Below are 16,887 nucleotides of genomic sequence, written 5' to 3' on the forward strand. Positions count from 1 at the left end.
TTTTTCTAGAGCGTTAAAATTTCTATAAAAAATTTGTTTTGATCATTGTGAAATATTATTTCATTATTAAGATTTTCGATATAAATAAGAAAAAAAAAATTCGATTTTTTTGAAACAGTCTAATATTCATGTTTCCATTCATTTTTTGTCTAATTTTAGTTTACTAAATTGCGTAAGTTTTGCGTAAAAGCGGCGTCGATTGTCGTTTTATGTTTTGTAGTACTGAGTTTTCGATCATTGGACATATTTAAATAAATTTTTCAATTTCACTTATAAGATATACACAGCACTATACGTCAACTGTATAGCTACAGATATACTGCTATAAGCATGTCGGTGACGCGAACGTACAAGATTTCACTCATCCAAAAAGTGTATAAGGAGTCTAGCACACTGCGCGTGCGCCAGTCATGAGCATGTCGATGAAGTTTTCACTTCAAAAATACATATAAATAAAATTGTAATATCTGTCTGTTTGTAATATTGAAATAACCGTTTTTTACTACATGCATATAAATAGAAATACGGTACATACACCAAAATAACACTTTTTACAATTTTTGTCTCTCTGTATGTCTGTCTGCTTGTTCCGGCTAATCTCTGAAATGGCTTGACCGATTTTGATGGGACTTTTATTGGCAGGTAGCTGATGTAATAAGGAGTAACTTAGGCTACTTTTATTTTAGAAAAATTCTTTTATTTTAGAAAAATAAAGTAATGTTGTAATGTCCAAGTACTGTCCAGTACCACGCGCAGCTCACGCGCATACCACCACTGGGCTGTCACGTCGGGCGCCTCCCACCACTTCTCCCACCAACGATCTTTTATAATTTCACCGATCCGTTCTTCTTACCTTATCTTATCTTAATTCAAAATATTTTGTTACATTTTTACTGCTTTCCTTAAGTAATAATTATAAATAATTATAAATTATGTACATTTGTGTTCAATATTCAGATTTACATTGAAACTGATAAATTATTTATAGGTTATTTTATTTAGTTAGTAACGTAGATAGTTTTTTTTTTCTAATATTTAGTTATGCCTAAAAGAAAGTCAAATCTCTCTAAAAACATGAGAAAGGCCAAAAGCCAAAGATTGCCACGTGAAAATGAATCTGAACAAGTTAGGGAAAGTCGTCTTACAAATTGTAGATTACGGATGACCATGTCTAGGTCGAATGAGAGTAGTTCTGAGAGGAATGAATGATTACAATTAAATAGAACGCGTCATTCATGGTTAAGGGCTCAAGAATCTTTGGAATCCCGAGATCACCGTCTAGAAAACGATCGTATTCAACACGCAATCGGACGAAGTCGCGAGTACATCTAGTATATGAATATAATTCCTCAAAAGTGAATTTTTAATTTGAACCGACAACGTAAGTCCTCGTTTGCGCCGCTATAAGAAGGGCTTTTCAATTAAACCGCGGACGACACCGTTGCGTCGTGCACGACGGCCCGCTCCCTATTCTGGCCGCGAGTCTGGTTTGTTTGTATGGGAGTCCTGCAGGCGCGTTCCGTCACCGGACCTACCCGGTCCTGCCGCTACTGCGCAATCCCCGTGCGCCTCGGGTGAACGCCTAGTTCGGTTCGTCCGTAAATAGGACACGGCTGATATCCTGGTTGCCACCTCGCACACAGATGATTCTGCAACGCGTTCGCAAAATTCCTTACATAACGTAAATAAAACGGTGCCTGTCCGGACGAATTGGCCGCGTTCGAAACGCGATCGAGACGAAGTGTGACGCGACCGAATTTAAATAAAATGTTTCACCCCCGACACCCGTCTAACGCGTTGTTCAGTGTTGTTTAAATATTAAACGGTTTAAGTTTATGGTGAGTGTATTTATAGAGTCGACGAATTGGTGTTTCTGAATTTTATTTTTGGGTGGCCCGTCTATGTATTTACATTTTATTACGTTAAACTAGAAATTAACGCCGACTTCAGTCATCGGTTCAATTAAATGTATCAGATTAATTAATTATGCAGTTGTGTCGGTGCTGAGGTACGGAATAGCTATTTTTTTGAGCTTTCGTGAACGTACAAATTGAGCGCCGTTAAAGAAGGTTAGTAGGGTAGCTGGAACATTATCTCTATCTGCTTTGAACTGACTCTATTTCACTTTCACGTGAATTTGTACAATAAATCGACTGAACAATTTAAAAGGCTGAAATAATTAAAATATAAATAATGCTTTACAATAATATGCCAATATTCAATTTAATCTAAATGTCAAAAAATAATTTGAAAATGTATAATTAAATTTAACAATTTAAATTATTATATCAGTAATAATTATTTTATTGGCTATTTGATAGACACAATACATTTAATTAGTTTATTTTGGCATGTCAGTATTAATTTCAAAATTTAACATGATAAGTAATATTAAATTATTTATTTATCCATTAAATTGATACAGTTATTACAAAATTTAAATGAATGAAATATCAAATTTATGTTGGTAATAAAATCATACGTGTTCTAATCGTTAAAATTAACGCCTACATCCATTATGAAAATATTTGATTAAGAATTTTCTGTCGTTTAAGATTATTAGGTCGTTAGCATACTGTCACGCAAATGATTTCATAAATAGTTGAGTATTTCTACTATTTTTAAACCATTTATACCACACCAACTTTACCGTTTGTAAAAGTTATCTATTTTTGGAAGCTTTTATGTTTACATATTTTTTTATCAGTGGCATGAATTATTATTGTAACAAGGAATTTATTTTATTAAACTCAAGACTAAAGAACATTATCATTACTACATATGCTTAGTTAAAAAGTAAAAAAAAGTATTTGTAAAGGGGCAACAATACTTGAGTTATGATAATTTGCTGAAGACAAGAATAATGTCCTAAAAATATATATTGAATTGGTAACAAATTAATATTGATAACAACGTAAGAATTTTCTATGACTTAAAAGACAATTTAGCTCGTTGTTTCTTAAATTAAATTCTTATATTTAGTATATATTCAAGCAATAACTTTCACATCAAAACTTACACTTCGTGGGGGAGGAAAAGCTTTACAGACTAGCTTGTACACAAGCACTCCCTAACTACTTTAGACTTGATCAATTGTCTTGTTAAGTTGTAGAAGCTTTATTCAGTAATAATGTTTTAAGTAAACGGCTGTAATTAATTTAGAAGCGAAAACTTGACGATAAAGTCAGTGAATCTCTCAAAACTTCAGTTGAGATAATTAAAAATTAGTTTCATTAATAAACTTAAAACTAAGATGGCTTTCTTTTTTAAAAAATAATTATCTGATAGTTTTAGAAATTGTACCATTTATAAAAGTTATCTATTTTTGGAGGCTTTTATGTTTACATATTGTTTTATCAATAGCATGAATCAATATTGTTACAAGGAATATATTTTATTAAACTGAAGACTAAAGAACATTCACGTTACTACATATGTTCAGTTAAAAAGTAAAAAAAGTATTTGTAAAGAGGCAACAATACTCAAGTTATGATAATTTGCTAAAAACAAGAATAAAGTCCTTAAAATTTGTATTGAATTGGGAACAAATTAAGATTGATAACAACGTAAGAATTTTATATGATTTTAAAGACAATTTAGCTCGTACGTTTCTTAAATTAAATTCTTATATTTAGTATATATTCAAGCACATCAAAACTTACACTTAGTGGGAGAGGAAGAGCTTTACAGACTAGCTCGTACACAAGCACTCCCTAACTACTTTAGATCAATTGTCTTGTTAAGTTGTAGAAGCTTTATTCAGTAATAACGTTTTAAGTAAACGACTGTAATTAATTTAGAAGAGAAAACTTGACGATAAAGTCAGTGAACCTCTCAAAGCTTCAGTTAAGACAATTAAAAATTAGTTTCATTAACAAACTTAGAACTGAGATGGCTAACATTGTTTTATCAATTTTTTCAATTCTAGGAATGTTGCTACAAAATTTTACTGTAAAATAGTATGAGTGAGTTGCAATCAACGATTGAATTTTCGGTGGAACTATACAAATTCTACAATGTGGATCTATTTCAAAGAGGGTAAGATTTATACGATTACGACTAATAAGTGCGCAACTAATTAGGCTATTTCAGAATGTACCAGGTCCGATGCTCACTCCGCGTTTCTTCGAAATTAGGAGTGGAAATCGAAGTGACGACCCCCGAAGTAACAACAGGACTCGGTTCGGCAATTGTTTTGGGAAATTACGGAGCATGTCGTCCCTTCCAGATACTATACAGGAACGAGGAAGTGTCCCTAAAAGATGTCGTCCTCTTTCGATGTCACATGCTGGTCGACGGCAACAATCTGAAGGAATCGCTCGAACGTGCGGAGTACACCCTGCTGTTGGAGTTATGGTTTAGTGATTCGTCACCGGCCACGATGGTAATGGTGTCCTCAAGAACTCTGCAACTCACGATGTCACCTGTTGAGGGGCTCCATTATCACCTGCCAGTATTATTCGATTATTTCCATTTGTCTGCGATTTCTCTTACCATACATGCCGCTCTTACTGCGTTACATCAACCTTCTATGAAGTGAGTATCTCAGTTTATACTTTTATTGATTAATTTTATTAAAAGAAACAGATCATAAGTATTGCAAAGAAGTAAAATTTACACACTCTGCTCAAAAATATGTTTATCACAGTTATCCCTTATATTTTTAATCGATTTTCCTTCTTCCTAGGTTTTGCTAGTCTATTTATAGAAAGATATTATTAACAAACATATCTAAACTTACATTATAAATAATAAATAAATATATGGTTACACTATAAATAATAAATAAATATGTGGTTTGTGGCAAACTTAATAACGTCACTAAACTGCAATGATATGATTAAATTAATGATTTCAATACTAATGAAATGTATAAATAAAATACTATGTAAGGCTTATGAAGACTTGTAAGTTCCTTACCTCGGTATTAACTAGTAATTCAATAGCATCACTTACTTAACTTGTACTACAGTAAATTAGCTTTAACCTTTTTGTTTAGTAAAATAATTTTGTACTTGTATTTAATTCGTGTATTAAATAGAAATAATTTAAAGTTAAAATTGAAACACTTGCTAACAAGTAACTTAAACATATTATTATATGTATGTTTTAATCTAAAGTTCATTCGAGGGCCATATATTCCACCCCAAAAATTTCCTTTTAGACCACCCCATTTATTATCCGATTAACATTTAATATTAATGTCAAGGCACAACTTTTTCAAATATAAATGTTGCCCCAGTGAAATGCAGTTTCAAAAATTTACATTCAAACTAAATAATTCAGTTGACCCCAACATCTCTTTAAGTGAAATCTCATACAACTTTATTAAGCGACCTTTTTATTTGATTTAATTCATTGTCAGTGTCAGTATTGATTGTCCCAGAACATAAGTGGTTTTATGTTACGCAATTGTAAAGTATCAGACAGTATTACAATCTGTAATTGGATATTAATTGAAATTTATTTTTATTGGAAATTTAAATATTATTTTATTTTTTTTTTTCAGGCGAGGAATTCTCAAATATATGCAGAGTTGGTGAGTAATTTTATACTTTTTTATGAATGAAATGAAATGAAAAAAAAAAGTGTTTGATCAATCTGAATTTTAAAAGAGATATCATGTATGATAGAGACAGAGACAGTCTCCCAGACAAAGTTCTACTGTCTCTGTCGTACATGATGATCTCTCTACATTCAGACGGGTCAAACCTTTTTCCTACTGTATATAAATGATAAAATATCTTTCAATTAATAATCTAATTAATAATCTTAATAAATAATACGCAAGATTGCCAAATTCTTGAAGTTAAAAGGACCTTGTTTTTAATTTTTTGCACATGACATGTAATACAAAAATTTAAATTGCTTAGGGCACCTTTGTTTGTTTCATAAACCTTAGTTCTGGATCTCATACTATTATTGTGTCGTGTCCCTTGTCCCCTTAGAGAAAACATGTCCGAACAAACTCACAATAGTTACCTTTTAGTATATATAGTAAACGTCACTATTCAATTTAACTATGTAACCAACTTAGTTGTTTGATAGTAAATTCCATAGATATAGAAAGTTTAGTTTTTTTAAGTTAAAATTTATAATAACCAAAATTATGTATGTAGTTTATGGAATAAAAATTATTTGCTTATCTTAATATCTAAGAAAATGATAAATAATTATAATATTGATTGATTTAATCCAGAAATTTTAAATTTTAATACACCAAAAACATTCCATACGCATACCTTAAAATTTTAAAAGGATGTAGTGACGTATATATGTAGAAATTTTAGTTTTTTTAAGTTAAAATTTATAATAACCAAAATTATGTTTGTAGTTTATGGAGTAAGGATTATTTGCTTATCTCAATATCTAATAAAAAGATAAATAATTAAATATTGATTGATTTAATCCATAAATTTTAAATTTTAGTGCACCAAAAACATCAAAGTCATGGAGTAAAATACGTTCCACTCAATGTTCAGCGTTAACGGATCCCGTCCCACCAGTGAGTAGTCATAAGGTTTATAACAAAATTAACGAATCACCGCAAATTCATTTAGAGGCGTATAATGTTCTGTTAGACTCGAGCAATAATTTAAAAACTGTTATAAAAGAATATAAAATTTTAATGGAACAAAGAGAAGAAATTGTTGCAGAAAATTATGATATATTAATTGTAAAACATAACGACTACGACAGTACTAAGGTAAAAAAACTTGTTGTTCTTAAACTGAAGATATTTATTCATCTGATTTTAGCTAATGAAGAAACGGCCTCATTTACAAAATTCGGAATTGGCAGAACTATGTGCAGAAAATATAAGACTTTGGAATTATTTTTTGTTAACATTCAGCGGAAAAATCGCCATACAACAATATTTAAGTAAAAGGCACCATCTATTACGTGTGAGAAGATTCGCCGAACTTTTTTTTCTGATTTACAACCCAAGAAGATCTGCTTTTGGATGCTACGAAACAAACTATCAAAATTATTTTGTTATTGCTGATATCCTTAGAAGGTATGGTATGATACATGGCAGGGAAGTAATATCCTTATACAATATACTGTTTTAGGTCAAAATATATGCAATTACTACCTCCTTTGCCTGTACATTGTTTAGCTCTAGACGGAGACAGTGCCTCCATGCCAATAATATTTGAAGATCAGTACCAGGATCCTTTTAATGCTGAAAAACGCAGTGATGAAACTCTAAATCTCAGATCTTCCAAAGGTAATATAAAATGTAACTTCACGAAAATGTATTATGCTGTTATTGCTTATTTCAGATCCCTGGTGCATAAAAACTGCAAAGCTAGTTACCGACGAAACGCTTTGCTCATGCGGAATTGGAAATTTATGGGATAAAAGGAAAAGCTCGGAAAAGACTTTGGTAAACGTCGACTTATACAATTTAGAAGATCCACTTATGTTTTCCATTCCAACGAGGCACAGTAAATCCTTGGACCAGCTGCAGACTTGTTCAAAAAATCATTTCCATCATTCTTTAAGCAACATCCTCCACCAGAAAGAATTCGTTGATACAGGACAATCAAAGAAGTCTTTATATCATGCAGATCGAAAGTTAAAAAACGTGTCAAGTGAGCACAACATGCGCCATCGAAAGTATTTTATAGAAGACGAATTTAAATTTTGTACAAGATCTGATAGTACAGATGATAACATATGTGATTGTTCCTTTAATAACTACAATAATTTTTCTACTACTAGTAAAAAAACAAAACCAACTAGCAACGCATTAAATTTTGAAGATACGTCCATAAAACGGAATTATACTCGAAACGGTGTTGATAAAGTGAGACAATTTGACATAAAGAAATTGACGAATGCAAAGCAGCAGTACCATTCATTAATTAAATCTATGAGTCAAACTTCTCAAGACAGTCTTCAAAATATTTTTAGAACCAACTCAATGCAGTTCCTGTCACCAAAAAAGAGTACAAACGGTGTAAATAAATTTAATTCGTTAGTAACGGCAAAGCGGAGCCAAAGTCGGCAACTAGAATCATTTTTGCAACCATCAGAACCGCAAACAGTATTTAATGGTAAAGCGAACGACGTGAAGCATCAAAATGGAAAATCAAAACAAAATAAAAAACTAAAATCAAACGACAAGGTAATGAAATCAAAAAAACGAATATCAAATGGAAAAAACTTCGAGATAGGTTCCACTAGTAGTTCTACAGAGAGTTTATCTATTGATATATTTAAAACAGGGTTAAATAGTACAGCTTTACTTAGAGTAAGAGGACTTCGAAAAGTGTGGAGTACTTCTGACTTAGGAGATGAAAACGTTTCTCTTGTATTATCAGGTTCTGAATCACTGCCTAACATTTCTCCTAAAGCAGAAGAGAATTTGCATTATCCGGAAACGAAGTACTTTAGTAGTTCGACTTCTTCGACCAGTGAACAAAGTGGGTGGATTACTTCTAGAAGTAGTTCTATAGCATCTAGTACTGATGTAACTAATCCTGCCATAAGTGCTACTGTTTCGAATCTAGATAATTTACAAAAAAAAATGTTTAATTTAACTTCAGATATTAAAAAAATCAATGGGAAGAAATTAGAGGATAATATTTATAAAGTAAAATCTAACAAATTTTATTTGGAAAGTGATAGTTCCAATGGACATGGGAAGAAGAATAAAGATTATCCTTTGTTCAAAGGTAACTTTTATAAAATTCCATATAATGCTTTTTACTTATAAGTTAAATTTGCAGGCTGTGAAAATAACCAAAGTAACTTCTGTGAAGATATTGCTTTACCTCCACCGAAACAATTTAGAGATTTAGATTCGCCGTCGAGTTCGATAACGAATGGCACTAACGAAGAGGAGATCAATGCTGTGGATAATTTATTGTACCACGTTGTTGATTCCCAAACTGTGCTTGAAACGAAACCTAGTCAATTGAACGTAAACCCAACAAAAGAGAATGAAGGTACTCCTTTAAACTTCCAACAATGCTATGTGTGGTAATGAATGTGATTTTCAGACTTTAAACAATATAAAGGATCAAATTCGGAAGCTCTAAAGACATTTTTAAAAGGAAAAAAGGAATTCAAAAGTCAATTAAAATTTCCTGGTTTATTATATTCGGATTTAAATTCCTTTGCATCTACAGTTCCTTACTTTCACATAAGTGATGAGTTTAGAATATTTTCACCAGAGGGAATGCATTTGATAGTGTGCGTCCACGGTTTAGACGGAAATTCTGCCGATTTAAGACTTGTTAAAACATATTTAGAATTAGGACTTCCAGGAGCATATCTTGATTTTTTAATGTCGGAAAGAAATCAAGGTGATACCTTTAGTGATTTCGACACGATGACTGATCGGTAAGCCAAAACCGATCGTTGACTGACTAAAATTAAAATAATTAATCATTTCAGACTTGTTAGCGAAATCTTACATTACTTAGATACAAGTAGTATACGACCAACAAGAATCAGTTTCGTGGGTCATTCGTTAGGAAATATAATAATAAGATCGGCTCTAACAAGACCACAAATGAAATTTTTACTTCCAAGACTGCATACTTTTTTATCACTTTCTGGACCACATTTAGGAACCTTATACAATAGTAGTGGATTAGTTAACATGGGTAAGTAAATATATATTAAACTTATAATAAAATTATTTTATTTACTAAAAATTTTAGGAATGTGGTTTATGCAAAAATGGAAAAAGTCCGGCTCTTTACTACAATTATGTTTGAAAGATGCAACCGATTCTAGACAGTCTTTTTTATATCGCTTAAGTCAAAGAAGTACACTCCACCATTTTAAAAACATACTTCTTTGTGGATCAGGACAAGACCGGTAAGCTTTAAATTAGTTTCGAAAAAATATTATTTCCGGAAGAAATGAATCTATATATACTCCGTTTGAAACTGAGAGAATTTTACTGTCTCAGTCGTGCAACGGTTACCTTTACATTAATAATTTATGTATTTCATTCTCAGATACGTTCCTTTACATTCAGCAAGGATAGAACTATGTAAGGAATCAATCAAAGATTCGTCGGAATTGGGAACAATTTATCGAGAAATGGTTCACAATATAATGTCCCCTATAATATCACAAAAGGATCTAAAACTTGTGCGTTACGATATTCATCATGCTCTGCCGAATACTGCGAATGCTTTAATTGGTAGGGCAGCACACATAGCAGTTCTGGACTCTGAACTTTTCATTGAGAAATTTATGGCGGTAGTTGGAATCAAATATTTCCGTTAGATATAACTATTTATAAAGTCTTTTTTTTTTAATAAATTATTTCATAAACCAAAGGTGTTTTAATACTTTTTTTTAATTATGTAATTTTGCACCATTATACAATTTTATAGCTTTCTTTTATTATCATGTTAATTTGAGTGGGATGCATTAATTAAAAATTACAATACTTGATAAAGGTTATACAGTTTATTAATTTAAAAAATAAATTAAAAATTAAAAAGGAGTATTCCTAATATGCAACTTATCTAGAGAGCACAAATACATATTATATTGAATATGACACCTATAAATTTAGTCACTGACTTCTTGGAATGCCTTGGTCATCTATTGACATTAAATTTACTATCACATTTTTGGCCACCAAGTACACCAGCATCCATTGCACCATTATTTGTAAGACTAGGTCCTGGATCCTGAAAATATTTTTAATCTTGTGTACTATTGAAAATCTAAAGAAATACATTGATTATACATATTTATGATATGTAAACTAACAACAAGAAACAAGCTTATAATTTACAGTAAATATAAATAATTTAATAATTATTCAAGCATATATTTGTTGTAATCAAAAGTAATTTAAATAATGTATGTATAATAATAGTATTCATATCCTGTTATTATCTTATATTGATAAATTAATAACAGTAAATATGCAGACAATTTTATCTCATAGTATTATTCTCAATTATAACTCAAGGATACTTACTTCACCAGGAGGAGTTGAATTTTCATTGGATTCAGTAATTAATAGTAACTTATTTTCTTGTGCTTCAATATCAATTATTCCACCTCTTTTCTTTTGGTAGATAAACAATTCCTTCATTTTAGCTTGTAACATTCTTAAATCATTGGTAACTTCAAAGTTTTGAGCATTTTCTAAGTCTTTAGGTGGAAGCGATGTTTTCAACTGTTCAACATCACAGTTTATTTGTTCACGACAAACTGGGCAAGTTGCCTAAATATAAGGAGTAATTTTAAGTGAATAGAAACATTTCAATATAAATACCTGGAATCCTTTAGTGCTCTTTTGCCATGTCGGTAATTTATCCTGTTCTTCTTGGTATATCCTCTCTGTAGTTATTAAATGTTTTGAAAGACAATAGGAATGGAAATAATGAAAACATGGAGTTTTAGTAAAACTGTCTCCTACTGTAAATCCATATAAGCAAACAGCACATTGACAAGTTGGCAAATTACTTTTAGTTAATGTTTCCCTTATTAACTGAAAAAAATACTCATTAATATACAAAAAACAAGTATTATGTAATTTACCTCTATAACTTCAAACATAACTGACTGGCCCACAAATTCATCACATTTATTTGTAATAGATCTTTGCAAATGATTTATTGTGGAATCATCTAAGCCTCTGGGATTCCTTAGTTGTATAATTGGTTGTGTATCTGGATATTCTTCCGGTAACTTAGCTTCTAATGTAACACAAACATACTGTTTTTCTATATCGTCGGCTGTTGAAGGGAATATTGTAGTTTTGACTAGCACAGGGTAACCTCTGCAAATATTAAAATAGTATCATGATATAATATACAATCGGAAAAAATATTACTCTTCATTGTAGGTAATAGTAATATCATCCATCAATATTGCCTCCAAAGCTTCAAGTTCTTCACGTACTCTAAAATGATGATGTTATTATCAATTTAAATTAAAACTAAGGCTGTACGTTACCTTTCATTAACAGACATTGTGTTTATTGCAAAATGAGATCAATCAATAATTTATTTTGTTATAAAAAGTACAAACAAGGTAAACTGTCACTCTGTAGATTTTTGACAGATCGGCCAAGTGTGACGTCACAGACAGGTACCGAATGTTTTAAATTCAAATTGTCACTAATTGACTTAGGTATAATCCGTTATTGTCTTGTGCACTAAATAATCACTAAAATTTGTCTTGAATAATATTAATTTTTTGACAAAGAAAAATTTACATTTTTTCGGAACACACTCGGCTCAAGGACACAAGCAATGTCACTACCTGTCAGAAATTTTTGACCTCGAGTTTGTTCAAAAGTGCATTTGTCGTTTTTATTTTGTTAAAAAGTAGTCGATTGCCATGGCCGAATTGGAGAGTGGAGATAATAATCAATTGAATGTTGGATCATCAAATAACCTAATTCCGAGTCCTCTTATAACAAAACGAAACCGGACACCGTCAACGTAAGTTTATCATGTTTTCTCTTATTGCGTTTACAAAACGCGTTGTTTAAATATGTAGCGTACGTTTCATTAAAGCATGTTTATTATAGATGCGAAAAAATCATAAAGTCCAAAACTTTATACGGAGAAATCAAGTCTTTTTGCCGCGAAAAGGGCCATGGATTCATAACACCTGAGGACGGCTCAGAAGACTTATTCGTCCATGTATCTGAGTAAGTATATAAAAAATCAGGTTACTCCCGTGACTATTTACGATAAGATCTATTTTTAAAAAACAAACTAACATTTGGTGTTCTAAAATTAACGTTTTATTGCAGTGTTGAAGACGAGTACATTCCATTACCTGGAGACAGAGTAAAATATCAGTTATGTCCTTTGCCGCCAAAATTTGAGAAATTCCAAGCTGTCCATGTACACATTGTCGAATTGAAACCTGAAATCCACAAGAGATGGGAGAACTAAATGGTATATGTAGTCTCTTGCCTTGATGTTTGGCTTTCTTTGTTGTTAGTATGTATTCTATTTTTATCAATCCATTATTAACGACAGTCTGATTCGATTTAAATTCATGAATTGCAAAGCCTTTTAAATTACAGTATTAACAATGTAAATTTTAAATGTCTTTTTTAATTATATATGTATATTATTGTTTTACATTTAGTTTTTGAATTGTGTATCGATCTGTTACCACAAATTGTAGATATTGAAATAGTATTTTCAGATATTTTTACTAGGTTTTAGAATTTATGAAAGAATTTTTTAGATATTAAATTTAATAAAATTGTATGCCATGTTTTTATTTTTCACATTGAAAATTTTTTATTATTAGTGATACACCGATTCTGTATTCTGTAGTTACATTCACTGTATTTTTTTTCCTCAATTTTGATGAAGACAATCTTGCTGAATTATTTGTAAAAAATTATATTAAAATAAAATTTAAACAAATTATAATATTCCAATTTTGATTGGAATTTTTATTTTTGATTACCAGATGTTCACAATAAAGCAATTAATGATTGCTAACACAGGCTTCAGAGATGTGATAGTGGATAAAATTAGAATTAATGTAATTTGCTTTTAGTGTAGGTCAGTAGTATTAATAGATAACTTAAACATTAGCCTTAATCTCACTTGTATTTCTATTTGAATCTGCTATAAATTATTAGTTAGAGATTTTTCTTCTAATACAGTAGGAAAAGCATTTGGCCCCACTCAATTTAGAAGTAGACATCATGCATGATAGAGTCAGTAGTTAGAGGTCTGCCCCATAGTGGGAGACTTTTTGTCTCTATTGTACTCTGTCTATTGTCTCTATTGTCTCTCAGGATTCAGATGGATCAAACTCTTTTTGTACTGTATATATACCAATTGATTTGAAAGAAAATAGTAATTAATTTATAACTGTCTTTATATATGAAATTATGTGTAACAAAACAATATGAATGATAATTATAATAATAATAATAATAATAAAATATCTCTAAAATGAGGAAGTAGACAAAGAAAAATTCAAAATTAGTTTTTAGGCCAAGTGTCCTGTTAAGCACTAGCTTTGAATTAGAGTAGGGATTCAGAGCTACTCAATGACGAAATTTAATTTAATTTGCCGCAGTAATAATCACAAGATTTATAGGACAAAGAACATATGAGTGGATCATAGCATTCTTTCAACACAATACAATTTAGGAAAATTTAGAGTTTAGAAAGGAAAAAAAAATGTTTAAAATACTTTCAATTTATGTTACTGACTGGAAACACTAAAATTGGAGAATTGTATAAATTCTTAAAATACTCTATATAAAAGTGAATTCTTTTGATTAGCCTGTCTTTTCCCAAATAGAAAGCTTCTAGAATATATTATGAGCAAAAAAATACCCATGAAAATCATTTACCTTTCCAAAATGTAATTGATTATAATTTAGGTTTTGAACAAGTTTATGATAAAACTGAATCTGTTTTACAAAATGTTTGTTATAACTAATTTTTTATTTACAGGTTTCGAAGATATTTATATGCTTCAGTAGGTCAATTTATGAAGGATATTGTTCTACCATTTATGATCATAATATACGTTGCTAAGATAAGCAAGGATACGAAAGTCTTTGTACAATATTAAACGATGAATTTTATATAATTCTATCTAAATTAAGGATCGTTGTATCACTAATTTTTATTTAATACGCCTTCACTTATATAAAATTTGTATATATATACTCATACATACACAAATTATACATACATGTATAACAGGAGCATCTAATATACTTTATTTTTATTAAAATAAAATATGTTTTAAAGAAAATAATTATGATTTTATACTGCAAATGCCTATTAACAATATTAAATATCGAATATACGTATGATCCGATGAACCACTTTGACTTTTTACAATATTTGGACATATTAAGAATTAAATTTTCATTCAAATTTCATAAAACAGTTGGGGGAGAAAATAAAACAAATTTTAATATAAATTATATATTATATAAAAATCTATAAAAATGGACGGAGTGTATAATGTCAATTGATATAAAATTTTAGACAAAATATTACAATAAACACGGAAAGTTAAAACTACTAATATATGTGAATTTATATAATTTTGATATGTAATTTCACATACACATGAAAAGAGTTTGATCCATCTGAATCCTGAAAGAGACATCATGTACAATAGAGACAGCAAGTCTCCCAGTGTCTGTCATGCATGATGTCACTCTCTAAATTCAGACGGGTCAAACGATTTTCCTACTGTATATTCTACATATTAAACGTGTAGAAATACTTTATTAAATATAATACTATCAGTGTCTATTAGTATTTAAATAAATTTATAGAATTTGTAAATGATATAAAGTTGTACAAGGTTTATAAATTCTAAGTTTGTCATTTAAATGTATGATGAAAAATTACGGAAAAGCGTTTTAGCATAACTAAATTCCAAATACAAGCACGTCAAAAAGTAAACCTATTGAACAAATATGGCAAATTAATATTTGTAGTCATGGTAAGAGTTTTATGCATATGATACAGTTTGTTCATAAGTTTTATGTTCCCAGTCATCATCATCAGTAAATGCAGTGTGACGGAGTCCGCATATGCGGGGCCCATATCGCAACATTATCATAATAACACCCACAATAAAAAATATAGTGAGGCATGCAGTGGCAGGCCAGAACGCAGCAAACATTTTTACAAATTTTAAATGTCACTTTCACGTTTCTGTAATTCTAAATACTCAAGTTTTGGTTGTGCTGTGCTTGGTGAGTGGTATACTGTTTGTTGGGAAGGCACTGTTATTTCTTGCAGTTCGGTGTAATCTAAGGCCGGTTGTAAATGTGGTGTTGTGGTCCAAAGTGAAACTATCCAACGATTGCCTGGAGAAAAAAGAATTAATTTAACTAGTTTATTTGGAAAAATAAATTAAATTTACCTGTGTAGCGATCAGACCAATAGCCAGAGTATCTGGAGCAGCAACCAAAAACTATATTCAAAATAAATATGGACAATCCAATGACTGTACAGATAGTAACTGTAATGTAAAATGGGGTAAAATCTCCGTATTCACTTTTAGTAAAATAGGGACTCTTCAGATAAGCATTTCTATCATCAAGAACAGACATTTCAGACCATTAAATCGGATTCGCGTCGACTTCGTCTTGTAAACATCAAACAACGCCTGAAAACTGAACGTTACTCTTAAGTGGGTGTGGTATCTTGGTCAATGATTCATGTTAATTTAAGTTTAATTAATTCTTCATTTAACTTATTCAACCAAAGTGTAGTGGAAATTGTGAGAATACAATAGACCGAACAGTGAGATCACTTAAAAACGCTTTATTAATATTTACCTGGAAATATTAGACTCCGTCTTAATGGCGGCAGGTGGTTATTGTTGATGTAAACAATTTTACCACGACAGGTTTTGTACAGGTGTACACTGAGTTGCCTACGGTAAACTAATGAGTTAGGAGTAAAGATGTTCCGTAAGGTACTGCCCTTTAGCGGCACACAAAAATTGAGAATGGTGTCAATTCTAATTTGCAAATATGTAGGATAGTTTCCGAATTTTTATAAAATGCTGTTATGAGATTCGGGAGTTCTTCTTTATATTTCAATTTAGTTAAAGAACTTAAATTTATATTAGAAGTTGAAGATTATCTTGTTTTGCTTCTAAATTGATATTAAATGTTAGTTTATTCAATATTTCAGTTTTAGTTGAATGCAATTTGTCATCATAGGATGATCCACCGAATTAAGTTATACAATAGCAAAAGCGTTCGACTCCTCTGAATTTAGAGAGAGACATCATGCATGACAGGGACAACAGAAATTTGTCCTATAGTGAGAGACTTACTGTCTCTATTGCAAATGATGTCTCTTTCAGGATTCAGATGGATCAAACTCTTTTCGTACTGTATATTTCTTGATCATGTTACAAAATAAT

General features: G+C 30.7%; 5 protein-coding genes across 10 annotated transcripts; 2 read left to right on the forward strand and 3 right to left on the reverse strand.

Annotated features, from left to right (window-relative positions):
- Positions 1-1,614: 1,614 nt before the first annotated feature.
- LOC109597563 (protein FAM135A) lies at positions 1,615-10,284 on the forward strand. Of its 4 annotated transcripts, XM_049963170.1 has the most exons (14): positions 1,615-1,838; positions 3,929-4,038; positions 4,093-4,536; positions 5,510-5,539; positions 6,430-6,509; positions 6,561-6,706; positions 6,759-7,018; positions 7,074-7,231; positions 7,287-8,684; positions 8,739-8,957; positions 9,012-9,354; positions 9,409-9,620; positions 9,678-9,837; positions 9,981-10,284. In XM_049963170.1, the coding sequence occupies exons 2-14, from the start codon at positions 3,962-3,964 to the stop codon at positions 10,252-10,254; spliced, it is 3,801 nt and encodes a 1,266-aa protein (XP_049819127.1). In that variant the 5' UTR covers positions 1,615-1,838; positions 3,929-3,961; the 3' UTR covers positions 10,255-10,284. The 4 variants fall into 4 exon arrangements, with proteins under 4 accessions (XP_049819127.1, XP_049819126.1, XP_049819125.1 ...); XM_049963169.1 differs by having other exon boundaries at positions 1,615-2,069; positions 6,430-6,706; XM_049963168.1 differs by having other exon boundaries at positions 6,430-6,706.
- Positions 10,285-10,425: 141 nt separating this feature from the next.
- LOC109597567 (E3 ubiquitin-protein ligase RNF25) lies at positions 10,426-12,101 on the reverse strand. The gene is made up of 6 exons (XM_020013294.2): positions 11,947-12,101; positions 11,825-11,893; positions 11,530-11,770; positions 11,264-11,479; positions 10,964-11,212; positions 10,426-10,667 (listed from the first exon to the last, which is right to left on the reverse strand). The coding sequence occupies exons 1-6, from the start codon at positions 11,961-11,963 to the stop codon at positions 10,575-10,577; spliced, it is 885 nt and encodes a 294-aa protein (XP_019868853.2). The 5' UTR covers positions 11,964-12,101; the 3' UTR covers positions 10,426-10,574.
- A 131-nt stretch (positions 12,102-12,232) lies between these two features.
- LOC109597562 (cold shock domain-containing protein CG9705) lies at positions 12,233-14,716 on the forward strand. Of its 3 annotated transcripts, none has more exons than XM_049962681.1 (4): positions 12,233-12,437; positions 12,527-12,649; positions 12,755-12,947; positions 14,436-14,716. In XM_049962681.1, exons 1-3 carry the CDS (start codon positions 12,334-12,336, stop codon positions 12,897-12,899), a joined length of 372 nt encoding a protein of 123 aa, XP_049818638.1. In that variant the 5' UTR covers positions 12,233-12,333; the 3' UTR covers positions 12,900-12,947; positions 14,436-14,716. The 3 variants fall into 3 exon arrangements, with proteins under 3 accessions (XP_049818638.1, XP_049818639.1, XP_019868846.2); XM_049962682.1 differs by having other exon boundaries at positions 12,755-12,902; XM_020013287.2 differs by lacking the exon at positions 14,436-14,716 and having other exon boundaries at positions 12,755-13,223.
- A 186-nt stretch (positions 14,717-14,902) lies between these two features.
- Positions 14,903-15,630, reverse strand: LOC109597572 (uncharacterized). The gene has a single exon (XM_020013300.2). The coding sequence runs from the start codon at positions 15,628-15,630 to the stop codon at positions 15,457-15,459; it is 174 nt and encodes a 57-aa protein (XP_019868859.1). The 3' UTR covers positions 14,903-15,456.
- An 11-nt stretch (positions 15,631-15,641) lies between these two features.
- LOC109597571 (uncharacterized) lies at positions 15,642-16,360 on the reverse strand. The gene is made up of 3 exons (XM_020013299.2): positions 16,292-16,360; positions 15,874-16,126; positions 15,642-15,817 (listed from the first exon to the last, which is right to left on the reverse strand). The coding sequence occupies exons 2-3, from the start codon at positions 16,061-16,063 to the stop codon at positions 15,642-15,644; spliced, it is 366 nt and encodes a 121-aa protein (XP_019868858.2). The 5' UTR covers positions 16,064-16,126; positions 16,292-16,360.
- Positions 16,361-16,887: the final 527 nt, after the last annotated feature.

The sequence above is a fragment of the Aethina tumida genome, chromosome 2, assembly GCF_024364675.1.
Source record: "Aethina tumida isolate Nest 87 chromosome 2, icAetTumi1.1, whole genome shotgun sequence".
NCBI classification, from domain to species: Eukaryota; Metazoa; Arthropoda; class Insecta; order Coleoptera; family Nitidulidae; genus Aethina; species Aethina tumida.